Source organism: Neophocaena asiaeorientalis, unplaced genomic scaffold (assembly GCF_003031525.2).
Source record: "Neophocaena asiaeorientalis asiaeorientalis breed wild unplaced genomic scaffold, Neophocaena_asiaeorientalis_V1.1 scaffold184, whole genome shotgun sequence".
In the NCBI taxonomy this organism is placed as follows: domain Eukaryota; kingdom Metazoa; phylum Chordata; class Mammalia; order Artiodactyla; family Phocoenidae; genus Neophocaena; species Neophocaena asiaeorientalis.
In genome coordinates, this window is record NW_020185325.1 from 1,306,495 (window position 1) to 1,332,493 (window position 25,999).

Below are 25,999 nucleotides of genomic sequence, written 5' to 3' on the forward strand. Positions count from 1 at the left end.
CTCTCTCTCTCTCTCTCTCTCTCTCTTTCTCTCTCTCTCTCTCTCTTCCCCGCCACCTTTATATATTGTTTCCATTCAAAATCAAACTTATCTTTAAAGTCTGAGATGTTGTATTCGAGTAATAGTCTAGAAGTAGCAGTAGTTGGTAAGTGTTCTGGTTATACACTTGTCTTCGAGGGATAAGAATGATGTTTTAAGGGATGTAGTGTCATTTTGTTTGTTTTGCAATGATGAGAAGGTTGAGTGAATGTTCCAGCAAAAAATGAAAATATATTCAGGAGTGTATTGGTTTGCTAGGGTTGCCATAGCAAGCCTGGTGGCTTAAACAACAGAAATTTATTTTCTTACATTTCTAGAGGCTGGAAGCCCCAGATCAAGGTGTCGGCAGGTTTAGTTTCTACTCTCTTGTTTGCAGGTGGCTTCCTTTTTGCTGTGTCCTCATGTGGGCTTTTTTCTATGTGTGCATATCCCTGGTGTCTCTCTTCTTGTAAGGACAACAGTAATTTTGTATTAGGGCCACTCATACAAGCTCATTTAACCTTAATTACCTCTTTAAATGCTGATCTCTGAAATCAGTAGCATTCTGAGACGTATTGGGGATTAGGGCTCTAAAAATATGGATTTGGGGGGGACACAATTCAGTACATAACAAGGAGTTTCTTATCGTGAAAAAAAGGTAATCTCCTGCACATAGTTACCTGGATTGTGGATCAATTTAATGAAAATGAGAGCTAGCAAAGAGATCTTGACAGATAGAGCATTGATCCTGAATACTGATGTCAGCAGGATAAGGGAGGCAATAGGTTAGGAAATTGGAAGCACATTTTAATGATGTGGAGAAAGGAAGGACAAGACAGGAAGATATGCTAAATTTGTTAGCCTAACCAGCCTCCCTAGATGCAAGCATAAAGTTGATGTTCAGAGCTCTGCAAAGCTTACATCTTGCTTCATGCCAGACACTGAGAAAGTCTAAATTAATAGAGCAGGGAGAAAGTGATAGTAGGGATGTGGCAGATGAAGGCAGGCTCTCAGAGTGTATCTTTTTGAGATAATACCTAAAGTTAAAATGTTTGGAATATGGGTGTAATTTGAAGATATTATTTTTCTAAAATTCCAAAGATTGTACTATTTTACGATGGTGAATATAGTAGAAAACTGAATATAACTCTCCTCATCATGTACTTTAAGTATTAGTTATTTCTTCCTTATTATGGATTAAATTTTCATTGTACATGTTTAGTAATTTTTTTTTATTATATACTAGGCACTGCGATCTTTATTTTGTTGGGAGTCTAGAATCTGTTGTCTTCCTTTAAAGAGTGTTGAGTTTTGTTCTGGCAGGCAGTTAATTTTCTGGCAAACAAGTTTGACCCTTCTCTTTTCTTTTTAAGCTTTTTTAAGGTGGTTTTAAACATTTCGGGAGTATCGTTGAATGCTCAGCATTTTCAGTGTGGTGTTTTACTCTGCCTGTCAGAAGTTCTACATCTCTCAGTATATGTTTAACATCTGGAGTATCTATTCAGCTCACAGCTTTGGCTCATCAGCTATTTTCTGCTGGGCCTCAACAGTCTTGCTGTCTGCACTTGCAGCTTGTTATTCATCCAATAACTTAAGGTGACCCTTGTGGGGGCTCATTTTTGGGGCAGTTATTTCTTTTTCAGTACCCAGCCCCGCAGGTTCCAACTATTTAAATGACACCAGACTCTGATTTCTGCCTCTTCAGTTGAGTGAAATCATTATGCCCGGCTTGAGTTCCATCTACCTCCCTGTGCTGCGGCCTGGAAAGTGCCACCAGTCAGAAAGACAGAGTGGTCCTGGGCTCACCTCTCGTATCTCCCTTTTTTCTGGAAGGATAGTCCTGCATTAACTACTGTCCAATATGGAAACCAATTATTTCTTTCTAAGGAATTGAAAACACCTTTAACCTGAGTTATGATAAAATTAAATTCAGCTTTGTAGAGGTTATTTTTTTGCTGAGGTCAGTTTCATATATTAATACTAATATTACTGCTGTGTTGAAGAAGTTAAACATGGCTATATGTTAGCAACATATCAAAGATAAATCACACCAGTTTGAAACATTAATGTAAACCACTTTATAGGAACCCCATCCTGAGAAGGAGCAGCATGTAAAAATTACTTGTGTTGAGAGAAGTGTTCTGAGAATGGTTCTACTAAAGAAAGTTTGTTTTCTTAGCTTTTGATGTCCTTGGGTAACAAAGTCAACATTCTTCTGTATTTAATGAAAATAGGTTTGGAAATAGCAACAGGTGTTTTGGTAATAAAAAACTATTCATGGCTTAAATCATTAGGGTGCCCTGTTTTCTTTATTATAATTACTGAAACAAGAGATTTTGAAATTAAACTGTTGCCATGTAGACTTGAAGAAGGGAGTCTAGGAAGTGACCTTATTGATCTTTGGACCTATCATGTTTAGTATAACAACTTAGAGTTAGTAGATTTTAAAATAATTTATTGTCCAAAAAACGTAAACAAAACAGAAACATGTAGCTACTAGAAACCTAAGAATATCATTTGTATTGTCATCATAGAAATAACATATTAATAAATATAAAATAAATAAGGAAAAGTTACACAAATTACTTTTTGAACGACTGTATAAGAGTTTTTTCATGAATGTCAAAATGTGCCAGTTTATTTAAATTTCCAATTTTAAAATGTTATGTGATACCTGTATTTAAAATGAATGATTATTTACCTTAAAATTACATGGATAGAATAAATAATTGTTTGAGAGATATTTAAAAATATTTCATGTGATCAGTGAAGAAAAACATATAAATTAATTTTAGATAGAGGTTCAATAAATATTTCCTTCTTGGTCTGTCTTCTCTCCCTCGCCATCGTTCTCCTCCATCCTCTCTTCACCCTTTCTGTTTCTCTCTCACCCTCCCTGCTTTCTGACTTTATTTTAAAAATAAATACATAAATTTGGATCTAATATTATTGCGTGTTACTGTGATCTACTGGAAAAAAAAAAAGCCTTGACGCCAGGTCTCCCAAAGTGGTGAGATAGTGATCTGGGTAATCAGGCAGAGGTTCCAGTTACTTCCCTGAGAGATAACATTTGCATTTTGCCAGTGTATCTGGATAATTGCCTCTAAAGCCTGATTTTCTGTAACTGTAGAGGCATGGCATGAGGGTGTGTTCATACCATCCTCTTTCCCAACTTTGATACTTTATGATTGAATTGCTTATTGCTTATTTTTCCTTATTTCTTTCTACTTCCCTAAATTCAGGATTCAAGGCAATTGTTTTGAGTGTCATGATGGGCTTGACATCTATGTTACACTGGCAGCCAAGGTCCAGCTCTTGGCAAGGTCTTAAATCCTGCATGATTATAGTGGGAAGCAGCAGCATAGCACAGGGAGATCAGCTCATTGCTTTGCGATGACCTAGAGGGGTGGGTTAGGGAAGGTGGGAGGGAGGCTCAAGAGGGAGGGGATATGGGGATATATGTATGCATATGACTGATTCACTTTGTTGTACAACAGAAACTAACGCAGTATTGTGAAGCAATTATACTCCAATAAAGATCTATTAAAAAATAATAGTAAAAAATAAAAGTTTTGACAACATACAATATGAATGCACTTTAAAAAAAAGAGAAAACTTTAAACCTTACAGAATTTCTAGTTGCTGCTTAAACCATTTAAAAAATGTACCAACTGTTAAGAAAGGAAGGTGATTTTTTTTTTTATCTTTATTTTCTATTCCATTGTTGTTCCTAGATTATTATCCATTATGGGTAGAGATTGTGTCTATTAATTTTTTTAAGGGCAATTTTATAAAAGGCTGGTATCTATTTAATGCATGGTTTTCATGATATATATATTTAACTAATGATCTATATTAGTTTACCCATAAAGAACAATTACAGGAGTCTGTATACTGGCTCAGCCATTTACTTTGTGATCTTGGGTACTTAATGTCTCTTGAGTGATTTCTCATATGGAATATAAACATGATAATAGTGCCTATCTCATAGAGTTGTTGAGATTCAGTGAGTTAATCTAAATGAAACACTAGAATAATGTAGCTAGGTATTTGCCATTATTATTAAAATAACAGCTAATTTATTCATATGCTAATATGTCTTAAAGTCTTACTGTTATCAGTGTTCTATGTAAGCAATCGTAGATCCTATGTGCTTCCTTATATAAACAGTAAATGCAAAGTATATGCATTCTGCTATGATCACAATGTTTGTCCCCCCAAAATTCATATGTTGAAATTCTAATGCCCAATGTTTGGAAGTTAGAGCTTTGGGAATTGATTAAGTCATGAGGGTGAAGTCTTCATGAATGGGATTAGTGCCCTTATAAAAGAGGTCCAAGAAAACTCCCTTGCCCCTTCTACCATGTGAAGAAGGAGAAAAAAATCAGCAATATGCAACCCAGAAGAGGGCCTTCACCAGAATCTGACCAATCTTGCAAAATCAGAATTTAGAGGCAATTATTCAGATACACTGGCAAAATGCAATCTTCACCAATCTGACTAGCCTCCAGAACTGTGTGAAATAAATCTGTTGTTATGAGCTACCCAGTTTGTCATACTTTGTTATAGCAGCCCTAACAGACTAAGATACATTCCCATTTTCTTACATTATATTATTTTGTTTCTGTTTGATTAAAAACAATAATGCATTTTCATTTAATAGTCTTATTAGAATTTAGAAATGTGACCTTTCAAAGTTGGTTTTCTATTTTTGAAAGTATTTATTGCAGTATATTTAAATGTTAGTACACAAAGTGACCTAGACTTAGAAATTAGATCACTTAGAACACAATGATCTAGTCTAACCCAATAATTTTTGAGCTTAGGAAATTTAGGACTAGTGGAGTTTTTTTTTTAAATTTCACTATTAGATGGTGTCTTAGCTGAGGATTAAACTGTGATCTACTAATTCACATCTACTGTACTTTTAACTACTCTGTGCTGATATTATAGGGCTCAAAAAAGGGGGAGAAGGTCTTTGCTGTCCGAATATTTGAACAGAAATATATTTCAAATTGTCTAAGACATCTGATTTGGATGATAAAGTTTGTGGGTATGTGTCTTTCTCCTGCCTGGTAACTACACTCTGTGTCACTACCCTTCTAATAGCTCACAGATTACCATATATATCTAAGAAAGAATTGTATATTGTGAGCAAAGAAACACATGCCTAATTGCTTTTGCTGTGTAAAAATATACTCTTTTTAAGATGTGAAATATTTATGAATTGACAATAACAAATCTGCTAGAAGATTTAAAGCACTCGAACTTTGGTTCTTTGACTCTACTCTGAAGTTATCACTGGTAACTGGTATTTGAGTTACTCATCATTAGCACTATTGTGCTAATGGATTAACACCTGTTGAAACTTTTCAAAAACATAAGTAATAACCTATGACTTATTGCATCAGAATTTTTAACAGATGAGGGCTGGGGTTTTACATTTTTTACGTGCTGAGGATTTTAAAATGCACCTCCTGTTGAGAGCTACTGCTATAAAAGATAGTTTTGGTGGTTATGGGAAACGATTTAAAAAAACCCACCACCTAATGAAAGTATGGTCCCTAGGTAATCTTTTATACTATTGCTACACCTGTATAGGAATCTTCCAATAATATCATTCCGAATATGTTGTAAAGAACACCAGTTCCTCAATATGTTAATAGGTTTTAGTAGGGAAGTTGGGGACGTAGTCTATAGAGTTTTAGAACTACAAGTTTCGGAAAACACAAGCTTCATATGTTTAAGATCTTCAGAATGTTAAAATAGAGTTGTTTCCCAATTCATTTATGGATTCTTTTATGGTGGACTCTTTTGTATGTTCTACATACCAGAAAAACATAAAACAAAAAAGCGTGGGAATATTCAGACTTAAAACTACATTAATTCTGAGAAATATTCCCACTAGAGGGATGACTGTGGGCAGGGGGACACATTAAGGTTACTGAATAAAAAAATGTTGACATTTTCTCTCTATTAATACCAACTTAATTTGCCTACTTCTGAGTAATTATTTGACTCTTTTCAGTCATGATGAGTCAGGATGGAACTCAAAATCTTACCCTTGCCATTCCTGTTCTGCTGAATCTGTACTCATCCTGAAAAATCATTCTTATACAATACTCTAAGATACTTTTACTGAACTATTAGAATTGGCATTAAAGATGATATCCAAAAAAAGTAAGTATTTTTTTTTATGTTTCTGTTGAATCAGTACCTGAACCAGAAGTTTAAACAACCATTTTGTGCTGAGTCCACTCTAAGACAGTAACATCAGCTTTTACTCAAATGATTTATGAACTCATTAAATTTACCTTTTTTTCCTCTGCTCTTTGAATTGGTAAAATAAATCCAATGGCAATTATTTAGACAGTGAGTTTAAACCTCTTTGTATAGTCATCTACAATAATCATGTGACCAACAAGAAATGTGTTACTGCCCGTTGAATACTCATTCTTGAAAGTCTCCATTTTTTTTCACCCTCGTGTTTCTATATTTTCTCTATCAAGTTATTTGTCTAAGTTTCTGCCCAGTTATTTTTTTTTTTATCTTTGGCCTTGGTTAGGCATAATACTTCTCACTTTTATTTAGGGCATTTACAGTTTTTGGTTTTCTAATTTATGTATAATCTATATGTATTTATATAGATATGGATACATTTATCTATCTGAATAAACACCAACACAAGTAGACTTTTTTTCTGCTTCTGTACTTTCCCGGCTGTGTTATGGTAACTTCCCTCTGTAACTGTGTTTCTTGGCTAAGATGTCTGGTAACCATTATTTACAAATAATATACTCTTTTGTACAAGGTTAGAATATTCTCCACAAGGGCATTAAATGCCAACCGTAGTTTAATGTATTAGGTTTTGAATTCAATGTTTGCTTTATAATGAATATTACAGGCTTTTTTTTTAGAAGTTACGTTTATGGATAAACAAATCAGTCAAACTTTTATGTTATTTTTTAAAATTATTTTTATTGGAGTATAGTTGATTTACAATGCTGTGTTAGTTTCAGGTGTATGGAAAAGTGAATCAGTTATGCATATATCCACTCTTTTTTAGATTCTTTTCCCATACAGCACAGGGAACTCTACTCAATATTCTGTAATGGCTTATTTTGCTGTCTTTGTTTATCTTTAACTACAAAAGGTTTGCTCTCTTTTAGAGTCTATTTATAAAATCTTCAGTATTTTCCTTGGTGATATTTTCATTCAACAATGATACTTTGAGCACCTACAACATACCAGGCAACATGATGAACTATTTTCCTAAATGTCAATTTATTATGGATTAATTATAAACATAAAAAATGTGGGGATACACAGCATTTACATCATTGGAAAGACATCACTTATATTGGTAGTTTTATCATTTTTTTCATTTTATACAAAATTATAATGCCTAAAAATTTCTAGCTCTTCATAGTAACAGTTTGTCCATTTTCATTTTTGACTAAACATTATGGTAAGTGCATCTGTGCAAAAGCTTGTTTTATGAAGTTCAGGGAGAGTAAGACGCATAACTCTGTGAGGCCCACTGTGGTATGATGTCCCTACTTCCCATTTCATGATTAAAATACCTTGAGAGATTGAAATTTGTACTAGTCATTTATGAATTATAGTGAAGTGGCATCATATATATACTTAGTTTAACCTTATTTAACTAAATTTTCTAGATAAATATAGATTTTACAAATGAAGAAAATCACATTTTTAAATAGTTCTGCTGCCTGCCTGCTATTCTACTTAACAAGTATATGTCTACAGTAGTGGATATAATTAAGCCTGACAAGAGTAAATACCATTGTGAAAAACCTAGGAACAAGTATGACTAACTTTAAAGTTTGGGGCTATTGACAAGGAAACGGTAATTACTGATTTAGGTAACCAAGCAAATAAGGTGATAATGTGACCCAGGAAAGAAAACAATGAAAAATTAATTTGGAACCATAAAGAAATCTGAATAAGGAAGCATCAGAGGAACTGATACACCTTTCATAGAAGGTTAAGATAATGACATTAAACTAGAATAACTAGGAATTGAATCTTTCTGTATTGATGATGTGTTTAGATTATTGAAAACCTGGGGTAATTTTCTTTCTGAATGTAATTTCTCTATGGAACTATGTACTATGGTATTCATTAAGTAGTTTTGCATGAACATTACCATACAGAGTTATATATACTGTGTATTATTGTACTTATTGGACAATATAAGGAATTTTCAATGGTAGTTTTGCTTAATTGGGATTGTTTGCCTTATTCACTGACTTTACAATAAAATTTAACCCCACTTTATGTACTTCTCCTTAGGAAAACCCAAAACAGTTTTTCTCTATTTTCCTTCATCTGTGACCTTAACCACTCTTCTATACTGCAGTGATAGAAGGAGTAAAACGTACTATGAAGGCACAGAGAAGGGATATCTAATTGACACTTCTAAGGCCTCCTGACAGAGTAATATCTGTACTGAGATATCAAGGATGGGTGTGAGTTAGCCAGTGGGTGGTAGATGGTGGAACACTATTCCTAGAAGAAGATCACATGTGCAGAATTCAGGAGTAGAGAGAGAGGTAGAATGGAACATCAAACAAAATTCAATAAGGCTGTAAAAGTAAGCTGAATCAGGAAAAGTAGGAGACAATAAAGTTTATTAGGAATTTTATCTTTGTCTTCAAGGCAGTAGAAGATTACATGACTTGATCAAATTTGTATTTTTAGAACAATTAATTCTCCTAGATGTTTTGTAGGGAATGAAGTGTAATTGCTTTGGCCATTTATAAGCTATAGCAATAATCTAGGTAAGAGATTATAGACGTACTGGGAATGCAGAGAATTATTAGACAATTTAAGAACTTTTTAGGAGGTGCTGATTGGATGTGTAAGATGAAGTTTTGGAAGGCATCAAGAATGATCGTTTGGCTATTGGGCAAGTTGTAGGGATAATGGCATTATGAGGCTTTGTCCTGAGACTGCACATTACTGAGCAACATGTTGAAAATGATTGCAAGACAAACTTCATAAACATGTGAAGAGTATACATTCTAACGTGAGGAGTATAGATTCATAATAAACTAATAAATTTCTGAAGTATTATTCTCTTTGTCAAATCAATGCCTAAAATATTGTTTGCTCTTATTTGTTTACTTTTGAGTATTAAGATGAAAGAATATACAAATTATTTGTTTAAAAATAAACACTTTACAGGGTTTTTATTGAAAAATTAAAACTCCATAAGCATTATGAAACAGGGTAAAATGTTTGGAAATGAAATTTCTGAAGAAAAACTTTCTCATTTGGTTAAAACATTTAACCCCAAACTAACTTAAAAGTGCTTCAAAATGGTCTGAAAGCACATTTCTTTTTCTTACCAAATAATATTAAGGTAATCATTTTTAAAAAGCATAACAACTTAAATTGTAGAATCAGGGCATTTTTTTTCCCACCGGAAATAACTATTTGGTCTAACTTCTCCACACCTGATTTTGTGGATTAAAAATAAAAACCTTCACAGAATTATTACGGGATTTACACTAAATCATTAAGACGTTGATTAACAGAGTCAGGTTTAGGATCCTTGTGAAGTATTTTGCTAATTCCGTGTGAACGTTATCTTAGTTATTTGACCATTTGGCACATATTTTTTCTTAATCCTTCTTAGTGAAAGTATTACTTTAATCACATTTGGTTTGAAAGATAGTTGGCATAACATGCCTAGCACCACAGATCTGGGGATCTCCCTTTTGAAAAGCATCCCACAGTTGTCAAGGGACACCTCAGAAATTTAACTTCATATTTGCTTCTTCATACAACTACTCCAAACTGGCTAAGTGATACCAGAGAGGCATTTACCTTATTGTAAAGGAGTTTAAATAAGTGCAAATAAGGCACTTTTTCTTAATGTATCAAAGTTATTCTAAATCTAAGATTAAGCAAATACTAGCAAAATGAAGTGGGAAAGTCTGTCATGTCACAGAACCACAGTCAAGTTCTTCTTCTTACCCCTGTGAATATTCAAAGAAAGGGTTTGTGCTGCAGGTTAATGACTCTTACCTACCCCGTTCACCAGCAGAGGAAAAAGAGGTAAATTTAATGAGTTCATAAATCATTTGAGTAAAAGCTGATGTTATTGTCTTAGAGTGGACTCAGCACAAAATGTTTGTTTAAAACTTCTGGTTCAGGTACTGATTCAATAGAAACATAAAAAAAAACCTTACTTTTTTTGGATATCAGCTTTGATGCTAACTCTAATAGTTTAGTAAAAATATCTTACGAGTATTGTATAAGAATGATTTTTCAGGATGAGTACAGATTCAGCAGAAACAGGAATGGCAAGGGTAAGGTTTTGAGTTCCATTCTGACTCATAATGACTGTAAAGAGTCAAATAACTACTCAGAAATAGGCAAATTAAGTTGGTATTAATAGAGAGAAAATGTCAACATTTTTTATTTTGACTTTCTAGTTACACTAGTGATCTTGTCCTAATTCTAACCAGTTCACCTAGAGTCACTGAAGATAATATAATGGTAACACATTATTAAAATAGAAACAAACTGGAAGATTCTCTGTATCATTTCATTAGTTTTTGTATTTCACTTATTTTTGTCCATTTTTTTCAGTTATACTAGTTCAATAAAATCCTCTTGAAGCTATGTAAAATGTCCAGGTTTTATTAAAAGTTGGCCAACATAAAAGAGGATGACAATTTTAAAAAGCTTTAAATCTATTAAGAAAATGCTGGAAAAAAATGTCTTAAGTTGACAGAAGTCCATACCTGACTCATGTACAACAATGAAAGCTTTATGTTGGCTCCAAACATTGCATGATGTAGGTCATAGGCAGAGACCCCTTCATAAAGCTGAAAAATTCACCTTCATAAAGGTGAAAGCTGAAAAATTGTGGTTTTGTTTTCTGAAAGCTTATTAACCATTAAAATGACTTTCCAGTGTTTGTTATTTTGATTCATAAAATAATATAAATTGAAGGCTAATGTTGCTCTTTCATAAACTGCTTTTCCCTACTAATATTTTTATTTTCTTAATGTTAACTGGACTGGCAGCAGCAGGCATAGCTAATTGATAGTGTAATATTTTATGTAGATTTAAAATAATATTTTTAAAGTTATTATTAACTCTATTCGTATTTTAGAATTTATGCCTATCAACTAATATTTATTGAGGAATTATTATGTATTAGAGACCATGCTCATCCGTCTTATACCAACAGTGAATTAGACAAGCTCAGCCCCTGCCTTCATGGAGTTTTATAAATATTAGATAAATTATTAAAAGTATGATGAAATCTACTAAGGATGTTGTGGGGACTTATGAAGGACTACCTATAAAGGTAATTTTACAGTTTCAGTTCAGATATGTTGTTCGAGTTCATTTTGGAACATCCTTAAAACTTAATTTTGAAACCCAGTCTTTTCTTATCAGGTTGCTCAGAGTAAGCTAGTCTTTTAATTTTCTCCTTTGGGAAACCTACTTCAGAGCTGGCTGATACTAACAATTATGCTTTCAAAAGAAATACCCATACAAGAAAAAAAAAAACCACCAAAAACCCGGAATAAGAAATCAAGTTATAATTGGTGTTTCATAATGAAAAAAGAGGAATTAAAGCTTCACAGATTAATTTGGAAAAAATAGTAAAAGGCTGGAAAGTTCTGCCTACCTTAGAACTTTCAAGTCCGTGCCTTTATAATTGCTTGTGTAAGTTATAGTTTTCTTGCAAAAATAGTTGTGTCTTTCTGCCCTTCAATTATACACTTTTTGAGTACATGGTGATGGTGTCTTTGGGATAGTGCCTGACACATAGAAACTACTCAATAAATATTTGTTGAATAAGTGAAAGAATAAATGAATCCTTAAGATTTCAAGAACTGAGTTCATTTGATATTAGAATTCTTAGAAATATATTTTTAAGTGGATTGTTTTGTAAATATGGAACAAAACTTAGTATATTCAACTTATATTTTTTCTACACTGTGAACACTTCTGAAGCCTGTATTTTATCTTTAGTGGCCCACCCTGCCTCTGACATTGAAAGTATTGGATTTCCAAAGATGACCTTTTGGGTTACCCCAGTGTCAGTAAGTATTCGTCATTAAGTCTGACTCCCATCTGTGCTGGCTAAAAGAGGAGCCTGACTTTTAGAAAAGTGTATGCACATGGATGTGCACGCATACATACACTTTTAAGTGTTTAGTGCGATGTTAATTATCAGTTTATTTGGTGATTGCTAATAATAGGTTAGACCATTGACCTTCCGTGTAAGATGGTCATCAGTTATTCAGGTTAGATTGTGAAAGCTGGGTAGAAACTGATTACAGATTTAGAAAAGGGCTGTTTGACGAGCAGTGAGGGAAAAATAATGTTTGCTTGTTTGGTCAGATTAGAAATTTACTACCTCAAGATAAGTCACTTTAAGATACTGCTTATTGAAGTATGGTGTGACTAACCTTATCTAAGCTTTTTTTGCTTATCTTTATACCTGTCAGTAAGACAAACTACAGAGGCACATTGGTTGGTTATTTTCCTTGGTGAAAGAAAGAGTATGTTTTTTGAAGTTTCAGATTTACTTAGGGTAGTATTTTAAGGTTTGGATTTTGGTTTTTCCCCTCAATATTTTACATCTTTCAAAAGAAAACACAATGACTTATTGATTCTAACACTTAATAAACATTTATGAAATGAATAAAATAGGAAAAAACAGCCACAGCAGACTGGCTGATCTATATTCATAACAGATGATAGTTCTGTGACAGTTGGGTTATTTTGAATTTGGGAAACCATGAATTTATCTTAATTTTTTAAATTTAATTTTTATGTGCCTAAGAAGCTATAGAAGATAGCCTGAAAGTTCTTCAGATTCACCTAAATGAATCTCAGTATACAGGTGTTGAATTATAACGCTATATACCTGAAACTTATATAATAGAAAATAATAATAATGAACATTTAAAATTTAAAAAAAATGAATCTCAGTTTGATCTTTTGTAAGGACACACACATTTTGTTAATAATACTTATTGCTGATATCAAATATTTCTGAAAATATCAAATATTTCTGACAATATCAAATATTTCTGACACTATGATTTTTAAAACAGTTTATATTATCCCATGTAATCATGGTTAATATACATTTTTTCACAGAGGAACTTAGAGATTCTGTAATACATCAAAGATAAATGGCAGAAATAAAGATCCCAACGCAGGTCTTCTGATTGGATTTTTCCCTATACTTCTTCTGAGGTCCATAAGTAAATAAGTTTTGATTAAAAAAATAAGATACACATTTCAAAATAAGAGTTCAAGTCATCACATTTCTCATGTATAACACTATTGGGTAATACATTAGGAATATAGCAAACTATAAGGCATGGCCTCTAGCTGTTGGATGTTCATAATCTATTTGGGAAATAGGAGATATATATAAAAAGAATAACAATACAAGATAGTATGTGGAAAATGAGTGGTTCAAACTATAAGCCCTATAGAGAAAGGAGAGATTGCTATGGATTGGAACTACTAGGGGTGACTGAAATGGGCTGTGCTGATTGGAAGACATTCAAGACAAGGAAAATAAGGAACAAAAAAGGAAGATGTAGGAAGCCTGGAGCCCTTGGAATAGTTTATATTCTATGGTAGAAGGTTTGTGGGAGGTATGGTCAGAGAGGCAGGTGAGGGTCATGTTGTAGGGAGATTTGAATGTAGGACTAGGATCTTAGGACCTTATTTTATAGGTGATGGGGAACCACTCAAAGTTTTTTGTTTGGATATGGCATGTTGTAAATAGCATACATTTTTTTTCTGGTCTAAGGACCTGAAGACCAGAGCCTTCTTCATTCAGTAATTTAAGAGCTAAGGAGCCATTGCCATGAATAACATGTCTCAGGACATTAATTTTTTTGTGTGGGAGGGAGGTGGGTTCAGGGGCTGGAGATAGGTGTATATGTTTGGCGGGGGACCAGAAGGAGAATGGTGACAATCTCCATTACAGTTCCATAGACTCTTTGTGTATATGAAGATATGTATATTATGAAGAAGGAAAAAAAATCCATAGATACGAGATAATAAAGAATTCCTAATAAAATTAATTATAAATCTGAAAAATGATTATTTAAAATATCAATATTTAGGTGTTTAATCATCAGAGACTTAAGTTTACCAGGTAGTCAACTCATGGGGCTTAGGCAGTTTAGCCAACAGTGTCATTTCACTTCAACATTGAGAGCACCCAGGAAGGCCAACACTCTGCCCCTCTCGTGTCTGAACCACTGCTGCCAAACTCCTACAGTTCTTCTGTCAGATGAGAAGAAGTGTGGCTTTCTGTGGAGCCTCCTTTTACAATAACAAGGCTTGTGTAAAGATTCCCCATTTTCTAGATGCAGTGAAGCTAATTAGAACTTGAAATTCATCCCACAGCTCTGCCAATCAGTATTTCAGCTATAGTAAGTTAATTGGCAATAGTTTTTTCTTTTCTTTTCCTTTCTTTTCTTTTCTTCTCTTCTCTTTTCTTTTCTTTTTTTAATTTCCTGGAAATGGTGAAAGACACATTGTTATGACAAAGAGACTGATGATAATATTAAAAACTGAGAATTCTGGTTGTGGAATCTCAGAAGAAATCTCCACTGTCAATATCAGATTCATACCTTCTGCCTGGATTTGAAAGCTTGCAAATTTATTTAACATGTCTCTCTATCTTCTTTTTCCTTCCTCTCTTTACCTGCTGCCCATACTTATCCAGTCTCATTTCCTGCATCTTTTTCTCTCATGAACACTCCTCCAAACATGCCACACTCCTTCTCATTACCCTTTGAACATTTGTTATTCTTTCCAACTATATTCAAACTCTTCCTCACAGCTAAAATGAATATGTATTACCTGGTAAACTTAATATGAATTGATTTTTTTCCTTAAAAATGGCATATAAAACTTGAAAGTGAAAACTTTGTCACCATTAAAAATATCTAGGGTTATGAATAATATAGACATTTTGGAAGTTCCATATTTGGCTTTGTGTAGATATAGTTCAGATCTCTTCTTTTGTATATAAAACAGCTTTGCTTGTTTCGAGATCCAGAATCATTGTTCAAGGTATCCAGAGTCAGAATAGACATAAAGTGTACAGCCTTGAGACCAAATGGAATGTGAGGACCAAACATCAGCAGAAGTAGTGGATAGAGGTGGGATGGCTTGAAATTTGAGGAACGCTCGAGCTGAGCAATTTAACACGTAGGTACCAGATGTTTGGAGTAGCACCTCATTTTCCTGGTTACTGGCATTGCAGTGTGAAGAGGAAAGGATAAGATGGAATGTTTTCCTTTTTTAAAAGGCTATATAATTATTATCAAAACTTCATGTTAAAGACATATATATTAAGTGAATCTATTACAATATGATTCGCTATTGCATGCATGTAGTAAACTGAAGGGAAAACTGTTTCTCATGGTGCAAACACAAACCAGAAAAGATATATTTGGTTTAACCAGTAATTAAGCTTATATGGTAGTCATTTTTCCTTATGGCAGTGTTACAGAGAGCTACACTGTAACTGTAAAGAGAAAGGAATAAAAATGGTGCAGTAAACTGACGTGAAACTCTTGGTTATATAAAACTCTTAAGTTCTTTGTGGTACATAATGGTAGCCACCAAGAAGTTTAAACTGTAGGAATAATAATAAATTATCAGATTAGGTTTTCCCACATATACAATTATCAGCTAAATATTTACTAACAAGTAAAGACAAAATAATTCATGAACTTGTTCTATAAGCTTGAAGAAGTTCCAGCTGTGTGTCCTTTTAGGTGTTCCAGTCACCCCCTCATATAAAATGTTCACCTTTGACAAATATAAAGATTCCTGAGGTAGGAATGGCAATTTTTCCTGACATCAGGCAACAGTAATCATCCAGAGTTCACAACTAGACCCAGAACTACTAGAAGATTTAGCACAGGGCATCGTCTCTAAGAGTAAACAGACCTCATTGGATTCTTATAGCCTGTTCATAAAATGGTGGGGAGTATCTCTAAAATACTTTAGCCAATTTTTGTATCTTAAATACCTTTAATTTTACTCATGAGAGCTCATATGCAATATTCATCATGCATATTTTCATACCTTGTTTTCACCAATAGATAAACATTTTTGTCATTCAGTATACTAATTAGTAAATCATCAGTTATTGAGATGCAAATAAAATAAGTGCCTCTAGTAGCCCCCTCAAGTATATAGACTTTATTATTAGAATCCCAGAAAACTACTCCTGGTCCGTAATTCTTGAGTAGATGCCACACTCTTACTAATACACACCTTTATCACATTGCATTTTAAAGTAAATTCTAGGCATTATAACAAATAATATAACCATTTGATGTATAAAATATCCTGTTGGGTGCCAACGCGTAAGTTGTTATCTGGAGTTTTGAAATGAATGGCAGAACTTTTATGTAACTTTATTTTTTAAAAGTTCACCTTACCTTTTAATTTAAACTTAACATTCTTCCCTCATAAATGTCCAACATGTCATTAAATGCAATCTTTCTCCATTTTACAAGTCTATCTACAGTTGAAGCATCCTCTAACTCTGATAATTTTGCTAGTTTTATTCATAGACAAGATTGTACTTTGTTGATTGCTTATGTGATTGAGTAAACCCCGTGTAAGAGCTGATTGGGTAAGAAATCAGAATTATCTTCCTTACTCACCTCATAGCTTAATAAAAATCAGGGAATCATTCAGCTGGAATACGTTCAGAGAAAAAAACCCTCTTTATTTACCTTTCTCTACTCCCAATACATTTTTAGAGGTTAATAAAATAATGTATAAGAAATCTAATGGAACTTACATGTCTTAATAACTTAAGCAGCTTTGGAAAGTAAAATATGCTTTGATGAACATTCAATTAATATTTTATCAATAAGTAATTTGCCTACCAGGCAGAAATATTTTTTAATTGTCATAATGATAAAATATAAAAGCAAAAGCTGTGTGATTTGGGCAAGTTACTTAACCTCTCTAAAGTCTTGGTTTCCTCATAAGTAAAATGAAGTTAGTAAGTACTTCACAAGGTTAAAGATTAATAAGATAATATTTATAAAACCCATAGCAAAATGTCCAGCACATACATTATCAAAAATGGTAGTTATTTCCAGGAAAAAGAAATCAAAAGAAGCATTTCAAGAGAGTGGTCAGTAGTGTCCAAGTGATGTCAGGTCACTCAGAGAAGCCTGGACTGCACAGAATGAGAACTCAAAATGCAGACTTTTCTTCTAGAATGTGATACATTTGTGCCTGAACAACTACTCACTCTGCAAATTAGCACACTAAAATTAATAGAGCTTATGGGGAAAAAAAAGCTAAGTTTTGGGCAGAGCACTTAAAGTCTATGCAGCTTTGCATTGTTGTTGTTAGTTCTCCAGTTACAATCCTAATCAAAACATTAACTCCATTAAATCTCTAACAACATTTGCACCAAGCGTCACAGTCGGCAACCCTTTGCATCATCATACTTCCTCTTAAACGGAGGAGATAGGAGGTATTGAATGCATTTGATTGCACTAGTTTCATCAAAATTAAACATCTGATTTGAGATACAGGGAGAAATGTCTTCACAGCTCTTTAGGTATAATTGCAGCTTCAGCAGAGAGCTTAACTTTTGAAAAGTATAGGGTTCTTGACTCCACTAAACCAGCCCCTGTTTGTGCTAACGGGATGGACTTGTATAGGATTTTTAGACACTCATCTCCACTTTTTAAGGCCTTTATACATTGCTACGGTTTTCTCTTTAATTGGGGTGAAAGCTTGCCCCTGATCACTTTTAAACATTAACAAGCTGGAAAAAAATCATATGAACCAACAGGACATCCAGAGTCCAAATTATACTGATATTGTTCATGATTTACCAATAGCAAAGGAACTCTTCTTTTACAGAAACATGTGTTATAGAGAATATACTGTGTATTGGATGGAACAATGAATATTCTGAACTCTCCTAACATTTACCAATAGCAAAGGAGCTCTTCTCTTTTACAGAAACATGTGTTATAGAGAATATACTGTGTATTGGATGGAACAATGAATATTCTGAACTCTCCTAAAGCTCTTGGCAATTAAGTTTTTCATAGAGAATAAAGGAATATAAATCAAGCCTGTTTCTGTTGTTGCTTCTGTTTCATGTGTATCAAACATTTTTCAGGGTAATTTAATGGTTTAGCCACATTAGAGACATCTGATAGTATTTTCTTACATTTTTCTTGTGCTTATTCCCTACAGTTGGCTAAAAAGTTTATGAAAATTATCTCTGGATCACTAGAAGTCCCCATTCCTGCTAACAATTACTGTTTTGCTGTCAGTTTGATTCATTATTCCCATAGCAGCATCCCCCCCACCAAACACCTTTTAGAGGTGCCTCTAATTCAGTTTTATCTATGCATTTGAGAAGGTTGTTGCTCAAGATAGGCAAAGACCATTTTGATCAAGTTGTTCCGTGTGTACAATATATTTCAGATTTTATATTGGTATTAAAGTATTATATACTATCTAACTAGCTCACTTCACCAAATCTGAATAAATAAAAAAAAAAATAATTTTGCTATATTTCAATGTTGATACTGTGCTCAAAAATTATATGCATAATTTTGTTGGGTCACATTTATATGTGATTTTATTTTAGCTACTGTAAGAAGAGATGATTCCATTATTTCAAGTCCTGATGTCACTGATATTGCACCAACCAGAAAGAGGAGGCAGCGGATGCAAAAAAATCTTGGAACAGAGCCTAAAATGGCTTCTCAGGAGCATCGGCTTCAAGAAAAGGAAAAGTAAGTCATTTTATTCTTTGTCAAATAGTGAGATGACATTTAAAAATCTAATATATAATCTTAAAATTATATTTTTATTTCTGAATTTACTTACAGCTATTTTTAAGAACAAAAATTATGATTTTGGAAATTGTGAAATGTTTGAATCAATTTATTTTCTCTGGTTTTTGGTTAATTCCTATTAATATTTAAAGTGGAAGTGCTAAAAATATAAGTAAATTTTTTTTCTTGTGGTTTTTATGGATTAATTAGAAATGGCATGTAGGATACTAAAAACATTAGAATCCAGCTTGTGTTCAGTAAAGAACTTCGATCAAATTTACTGCTTTAAAGAGACTCATAGAACATTCAGCTTAGCCACTTGATTTGATTATGCTTGGTATCTTTTCAAGTAAAATGTCTCTTTGTAGTAATCTATTTATTTCTATTAGATTTTGGAATTATAAACTGTATTTTCACTGTTTTTCACTTTTTCCTTCAGACTGCCCTCCTTCAGTATACATCCCAATTTAGTTGTCATATGTTGAGGTGTTGGGATAACTAACATTTCATTGCAGTAAAACAGTCTGCATTTATACGGAATATTATCAGTTGAATCCAAAATGTATGTACAAATCATTTGTACGTGTGTGTGATATATATATATATATATATATACACCCTAAGATTTTATTTCTTTTTCTCTAAACTTTTCATTAATTTAGCAAATGGTAGTTGAACAATAGCCTTGTGACAGATGATATTACAGACCACTGGTATTCAAAGTATGGAATGAGGATCTGAGGGTTCCCAAGGCCCTTTGTAATGATCCACAGGGTCATCCCTTCTTCAGTTCCATAGCTGTGTGAGGCCAGATTTTCTTCATATATTTTAATTAAAAGAATAGGTCATATCTGTTTGAGTACAGAAGCTAATGAGAATCTAACTGTTTTCATTCAAGACAGCCATCAACAGATTTGCAAACCATTGACCTCACAAGATTTTTTGTTTGGGAAATATAATGATTTTTGTAAAGAATATGTTATTCATGTTATCATATACTCGGTTTATTATTATTTTTTAATCATTTAATACATATTTTAAGTTTTTTCTCAGTTTTTATTTTGAACATGGCAAATACAGTCCACATGAATAAAAGTTCTTGAGGTCCTCAAGAACTTTTGAAAGTGTAAAGGGATCCTGAGAGCAAGAAGTTTTAGGATTCTGTTATAGACAGTGAGGATGCCAAGACAGGCACAATCCATGCATTCAGGAAACTGAACCTGATAGGAGGGAGTTTTCAAGTTTCTTGCATAAAAGTTTGCATTGTACAGTTAATACTGGCATTGTTTTGTTGTCTGTTTATCATTGGGTTTTGAGTTTATAGTTGCATTACCATGGCTTATTAGCCATTATATCCCATTAAATTTAGCTAGGAAGCCTGACTTCATTACTTGTTTTCAATTCTAAGCATATGCTGGATTTCAAACATTTCTGTCAGTCGCTCACAATGGTATTTCCTCTGTATCTCCTGCAGTAGCCTCTCAGTAGAATTTACATTCATTGTATGACTACCACATGATTTCACATTGTCTAAGGAAATGCCCAGTAGTTACTGTTGTTTGTTGAGAACAAAATAATTGTAGCTATGGCTTTCCCTCATTCATTCATTCATGTATCATTCTTTTAACATATGTTTACATGCTGAGCAAACTTGACACAGTCCCTGATGTCATAAAGCTTAGTCTATGTGAGAGAAGACAAACATTACTCGTACGATTACATAGATATGAGGAGTACAGTAGTGGAGTAGAGAGCAGAGATTTAGGCAGAGGAAACAGCCTGTAAACATGTGCTGAGGTGGACTGTGTGAGGGTGATGGCAGTGGAGGGAGCAAGGAAGGGAAGGATTGCGATGAGGCTGAAGGCTGCTCAGAGGCCAGTCCAATCTGGGCTGTGTGACTCTTGTTAAAAATTCAGCCTTTTCTCATGTATATGATAGCATTTCTGGTTCTCACATCGCAGAGGACTTTTCTTCTTGTTTTCCCTACCTTTTGATATTGCTTTTTGACTCTTCTTAAGGGTTATCAAAATATTAGATTGACTAGAAATCTCTGATATTTTAGTCATTATTGTGTCTTCTTAGATATAGTCATTTAAAATTATCTAAAGCTATCGTCCTTCCTTTCCTTTTCATTTTTTAATTCTGCTTTCAAACTGCTGAATGTTATACAGTTTTGGATTCCCAGTAGTAAAACTTTCATTCTTTTGAAATACAGGAAACTAGAAAATTGAAAACATACTGAAACTTATGTAGAGTACTCACAAGGATAATAGCCTAAATTGGCATGTGTTAGCAGTCCTGGGGTGCAGAACTGAACTGACATTTTGCCTTTTTCTTTTTTTTTTCGGCAAATATAAGTTTTTTTCAGGAATATTTTTAGATCTTTGATGATCTCCTGCTTTTAGTAAGGCTCTGAAATCCTTGAATCTGGTATCTATTGATAAATATTCATTAAAAATTTCAGTGTGACCAATCCACACAATATGATTATACTGGGGGAACCCTCATCCTGTCTGTCAACTAGCATCAACACTAAGAGTTATTATTCAACATAACCATGTACTATACATTCCTTGCTATTTACTATCTTACATTACTTGAAATTATGATTTGTAGAGTTGTTTGGTATGTCCTTTTAATTCTGCATATTAAACAAAATGAACCAGCTGACAAAGACTACAGAAACTGTGAACTCATTTTCATCCTTATATACTTTATTAATATCATCAAGTAAAATTCTCAGTGTAAACAATGTAAAATCACTTTCTATAAATATATAATGGCATGGACTTCCCTGGTGGCGCAGTGGTTAAAAAAATTGAAAAAAAAAAAGAATCCACCGGCCAATGCAGGGGACACAGGTTCGAGCCCTGGTCCAGAAAGATCCCACGTGCTGTGGAGCAGCTAAGCCTGAGCACCACAACTACTGAGCCCATGTGCCACAACTACTGAAGCCCATGTGCCTAGAGCCCATGCTCTGCAGCAAGAGAAGCCACTGCAGTGAGGAGCCTGTGCACCGCAACGAAGAGTAGTCCCTGCTGTGCAACTAGAGAAAGCCCATGCGCAGCAATGAAGACCCAATGCAGCCAAAAATAAATAAATAAATAAAAGTAAATTAAAAAAAATATATATATATATATACAATGACACAATATGTATTTAAATTAAATAACACTATATTTGGGCTTTATTAGACCCCCAGCTTAAATTTTTAATGCTTTATCATATAACATAATAATTGAGGAAGAATTTTCATTTCAATTTTTTAAATTTAAGAGCTCTTATTAATTCTTTCAACATCCTCAGAAAGCTAATATAATAAAAGTCTATTAATACCATATTGTTGGTATGACATGAAATCATTATGGTTAGGTAGACTGGTTGGATTATTTTAACAAAATGATTAATCCAGTCATTATTCACTTATTTGTCTAAATTGAATCAATGTCCCAGTCTGTTGAAATTAGCAACCAGTTAACAAAGTCAGCCAATAAACAAAATGCTCAGTTTAAGTGATTTAATCAATACTTTAATGTCTGTTACTTCTTCAACTATTTCAGCTCATTTCTCCCCACCTGCAAATTCTGCTTTACCTTCTTTTGGCTGTTCTGTTTCTCATTTCTGTAGATTTTCTTTATCAAAAGCAAACTACTTTTTTAAGAGATACTGAAATTTGTATCTGAACAAGGGACGTATAAATGAAAACTTTCTCTTAGAATCAAGGTTCCAGACCCTGGGAGAGGTGGCCAAGAAGAGAGCCAAACCCAAGTTACAACCAAATCATGTTTGTACTGGAGACCAAGACAAGGAGCCAAACACAGGGCTACACCATGCAGACCTAGTTACCAAAACCGGGATATGAAGTTCTTATTGGAGCAGGAACAAGGGTTATCGCAAATCTCAAGCAACTCTAACTTAATTCTGAGCTCCTCCTTAAATGACTCTTGACTAGAAAAAGCATTAGCTTCTGTGGTCAAAAGAGCTGCTAAATATATAGGTGGAACAAAATGCCTCTAGCTCCGAGATTTGAATAGGGGGGGCAAGAAAGCTCAGACGTTTATTGAAGTTAAATGATATTGAGTACAGAATTTATTCTTTATGATAACATTCACAGACTGCATTCTACAGAATTATATAAAAGGAGATCTTAATAGGTACCCCACAGAGGATTTCATATTCAGATAAGTTTAGAAATTGCAATTTCTAAATTCAATTGGAATTTCTAAACTTATTTGAATATGAAACCCTCTGTGGGATACCTATTAGGATCTCCTTTTACATAATTCTGTAGAATGCAGTCTGTGAATGAGAAGGAAATCCAAAAAAGAGGGAATATATGTATACGTGTAGCTGATTCACTTTGCTGTACAGTATAAACTAACACAATATTGTAAAGCAACTATACTCCAATAAAAAATAAATAAAACTAAATTTCCCTCTCAAAAAAAAAAGAAAAAAATTGCTGCATACCACAGCTACCACGCTCCCTTATGCTCCAACCCCTAAAACTTGGAGATTTATATGTTAAAGGATCTAAAAAAATCCATAGTAAATAATTCATTTGACTTGTTTAATCATTTTTCAAAAGTACTCAAGCATAGCACTGTCATGCAGTCTGCTTTCCTCCCTCCCAAAAAGGGATTAGTGACAGTCCAAGGGATAGCATTCTTTAGGGCCATAGTTTGGGATACGAACTCTCAAAATTCTCAAACATTAGTGATTTTAAGTATATAAGATCCTTTCAACCATAATTATAGAGTTTTAGGCATTAAATGTATCTCAAGAACAAAATGTTAGTTTGTATATAGGACCTTCCTCCCCACCTCCCCATCTCCCCACAATACTACTGCTTAGAAAACCTCCTACTTTTCCGACCAGCTGCCCTTCTGGGAGCAGCAGGGTCATTTTCTAAGAGAATTCTGGTGATCGGAACACATTCGTACAGCCCTAAAAGAAGGAGTTCAACATCATCTCAGCTACAGGATAAAATCATTAAAATAGTTTGGGCCAGAAGTACAAAAAGATACTTGTATAGTCTTTAGACACTTTTATGTAGTCTTTCTTTCTGCAGGGTAGCAAGTAAAAATATATAGGTTCACATATCTCGTGTGAGGCACACAGACATGATTTAGTCTTCTTTGTGATGGATGTCTTCTGAAAACACAGAGTTCTAACACATTGTTCCAAACAACCTTAAAAATAATATCAAATTATAACTTTTCACAGATGTTGCTTCTTGAACTGTAAGGAAGACGTTTTAACTCTGTGTTCTGAATCAACCTTTAAATGGTCCCATTAAGTAGTTGTGTAGCTGCAATATTTTAGATGAGTGTTAGGTTGTAAATCAACACATGAATCCGCACGCACATGTGGACTCACTCACCCCTACGTTAAGTTCACGATTTAATTAGCCAAGGTTGCACAATCTTATCATAGTCCATGTGGCTACACAGAGCAGGAAAAGGTGCAGCACATCTTAGCACAGTATTTCTTCACCTCCTTGGAGTGGGGTGAGGTACTACACAGCCACCACTGATACAATTTGTTTAAGATATAATCTTCCTCGACTCAGAAAAGCTCAGTCTTTCCTTTTTATTCTAGAAGCTTACAGCATCATCCTGGATGAAATTGCACAATCCATGCACTTTTGTTTAGAGGAATAATTATACACATCAGGCTCTCCTGGCTCTGCACCAAAGTTCTCTGTCTATCAGAGCTTTCCAGGGTCCTAGAGAGTCCACTTCCCCACTGTAGCCCAATTGCAGTAAAATAGAGTTTAAATCAGCTATATGCATACGTATATCCCCATATCCCCTCCCTTTTGCATCTCCCTCCCACCCTCCTTATCCCACCCCTCTAAGTGGTTGCAAAGCACAGAGCTGATCTCCCTGTGCTATAGCTGCTTCCTACTAGCTATCTATTTTACATTTGATAGTGTATATATGTCAGTGTTACTCTCTCACTTCATCCCAGCTTACCCTTCCCCCTCCCCGTGTCCTCAAGTCCATTCTCTTCATCTGTGTCTTTATTCCTGTCCTGCCCCTAGGTTCATCAGAACCATTTTTTTTAGATTCCATATATATGTGTTAGCACACGGTATTTGTTTTTCTCTTTCTGACTTCAGTCTGTAGGACAGACTCTAGGTCCATCCACCTCACTACCAATAACTCAATTTCGTTTCTTGTTATGGCTGAGTAATATTCCATTGTATATATGTTTTAGAGTAGTTTTAGGTTCACAGCAAAATTGAGTGGAAAGTACAGAGAGTACCCATGTACCTCTGTCCCCACACATGCACAACTTCCCCCACTCTCAGCAACCCCCATCAAAATAGTACATTTATTACAATTGATGAACCTACCTCGACAAATCATTATCACCCAAGGTCCGTATTTTATGGCTTCACTCTTGGTGTTGTACATTCTATGGATTTGGACATATATATAATGACAAGTATCCACCATTGTAGTATTATACTGAATTGTTTCATTACCCTAAAAATCCTCTGTGCTCCCCCGATTTATCCCTCTTTCCCCTTAACCTCTGGCAGCTACCAATCTTTGAAATATCCCCATAGTTTTGCCTTAACCAGAATGTGTTATAGTTGGAATCATACAGTATGCAGCCTTTTCAGATTGCATTCTTTCACTTAATAATATACACCTGGGCTTCCCTGGTGGCACAGTGGTTGAGAGTCCGCCTGCCGATGACGGGGACATGGGTTTGTGCCCCGGTCCGGGAAGATCCCACATGCCATGGAGCGGCTGGGCCCATGAGCCATGGCCGCTGAGGCTGCGCGTCTGGAGCCTGTGCTCTGCAACGGGAGAGGCCACAGCAGTGAGAGGCCTGCGTACCGCAAAAAAAAAAAAAAAAAATAATAATATACACTTAAGTTTCCTACATATCATTTGATGGTTTGATAGCTCATTTCTTTCTGGTGCTGAATAGTAATCCATTGTCTGGATGTACCACAGTTTATCCACTTACCTACTAAATGAATCCATTTATTTCTCAATAAAATGAGGTTCATTTTCTTTGTTTCCCAATTGTAAAAGCACCGCATGCTTATGTCCCCCGCAAAAGCAGAAAGTATACAGAAACAAAATGGT

The 25,999-nt window shown here is 34.2% G+C and overlaps 1 protein-coding gene across 4 annotated transcripts in view; it reads left to right on the forward strand.

Annotated features, from left to right (window-relative positions):
* XRCC4 (X-ray repair cross complementing 4) overlaps positions 1-25,999 on the forward strand; it is a 254,931-nt gene that overhangs the window by 142,170 nt on the left and 86,762 nt on the right. For all 4 annotated transcript variants that reach the window (XM_024734324.1, XM_024734326.1, XM_024734327.1 and 1 more), the window contains one exon: positions 18,701-18,848. In XM_024734324.1, coding sequence (XP_024590092.1) covers positions 18,701-18,848 — 148 coding nt within the window. The remainder of the gene's footprint in view (positions 1-18,700; positions 18,849-25,999) is intronic.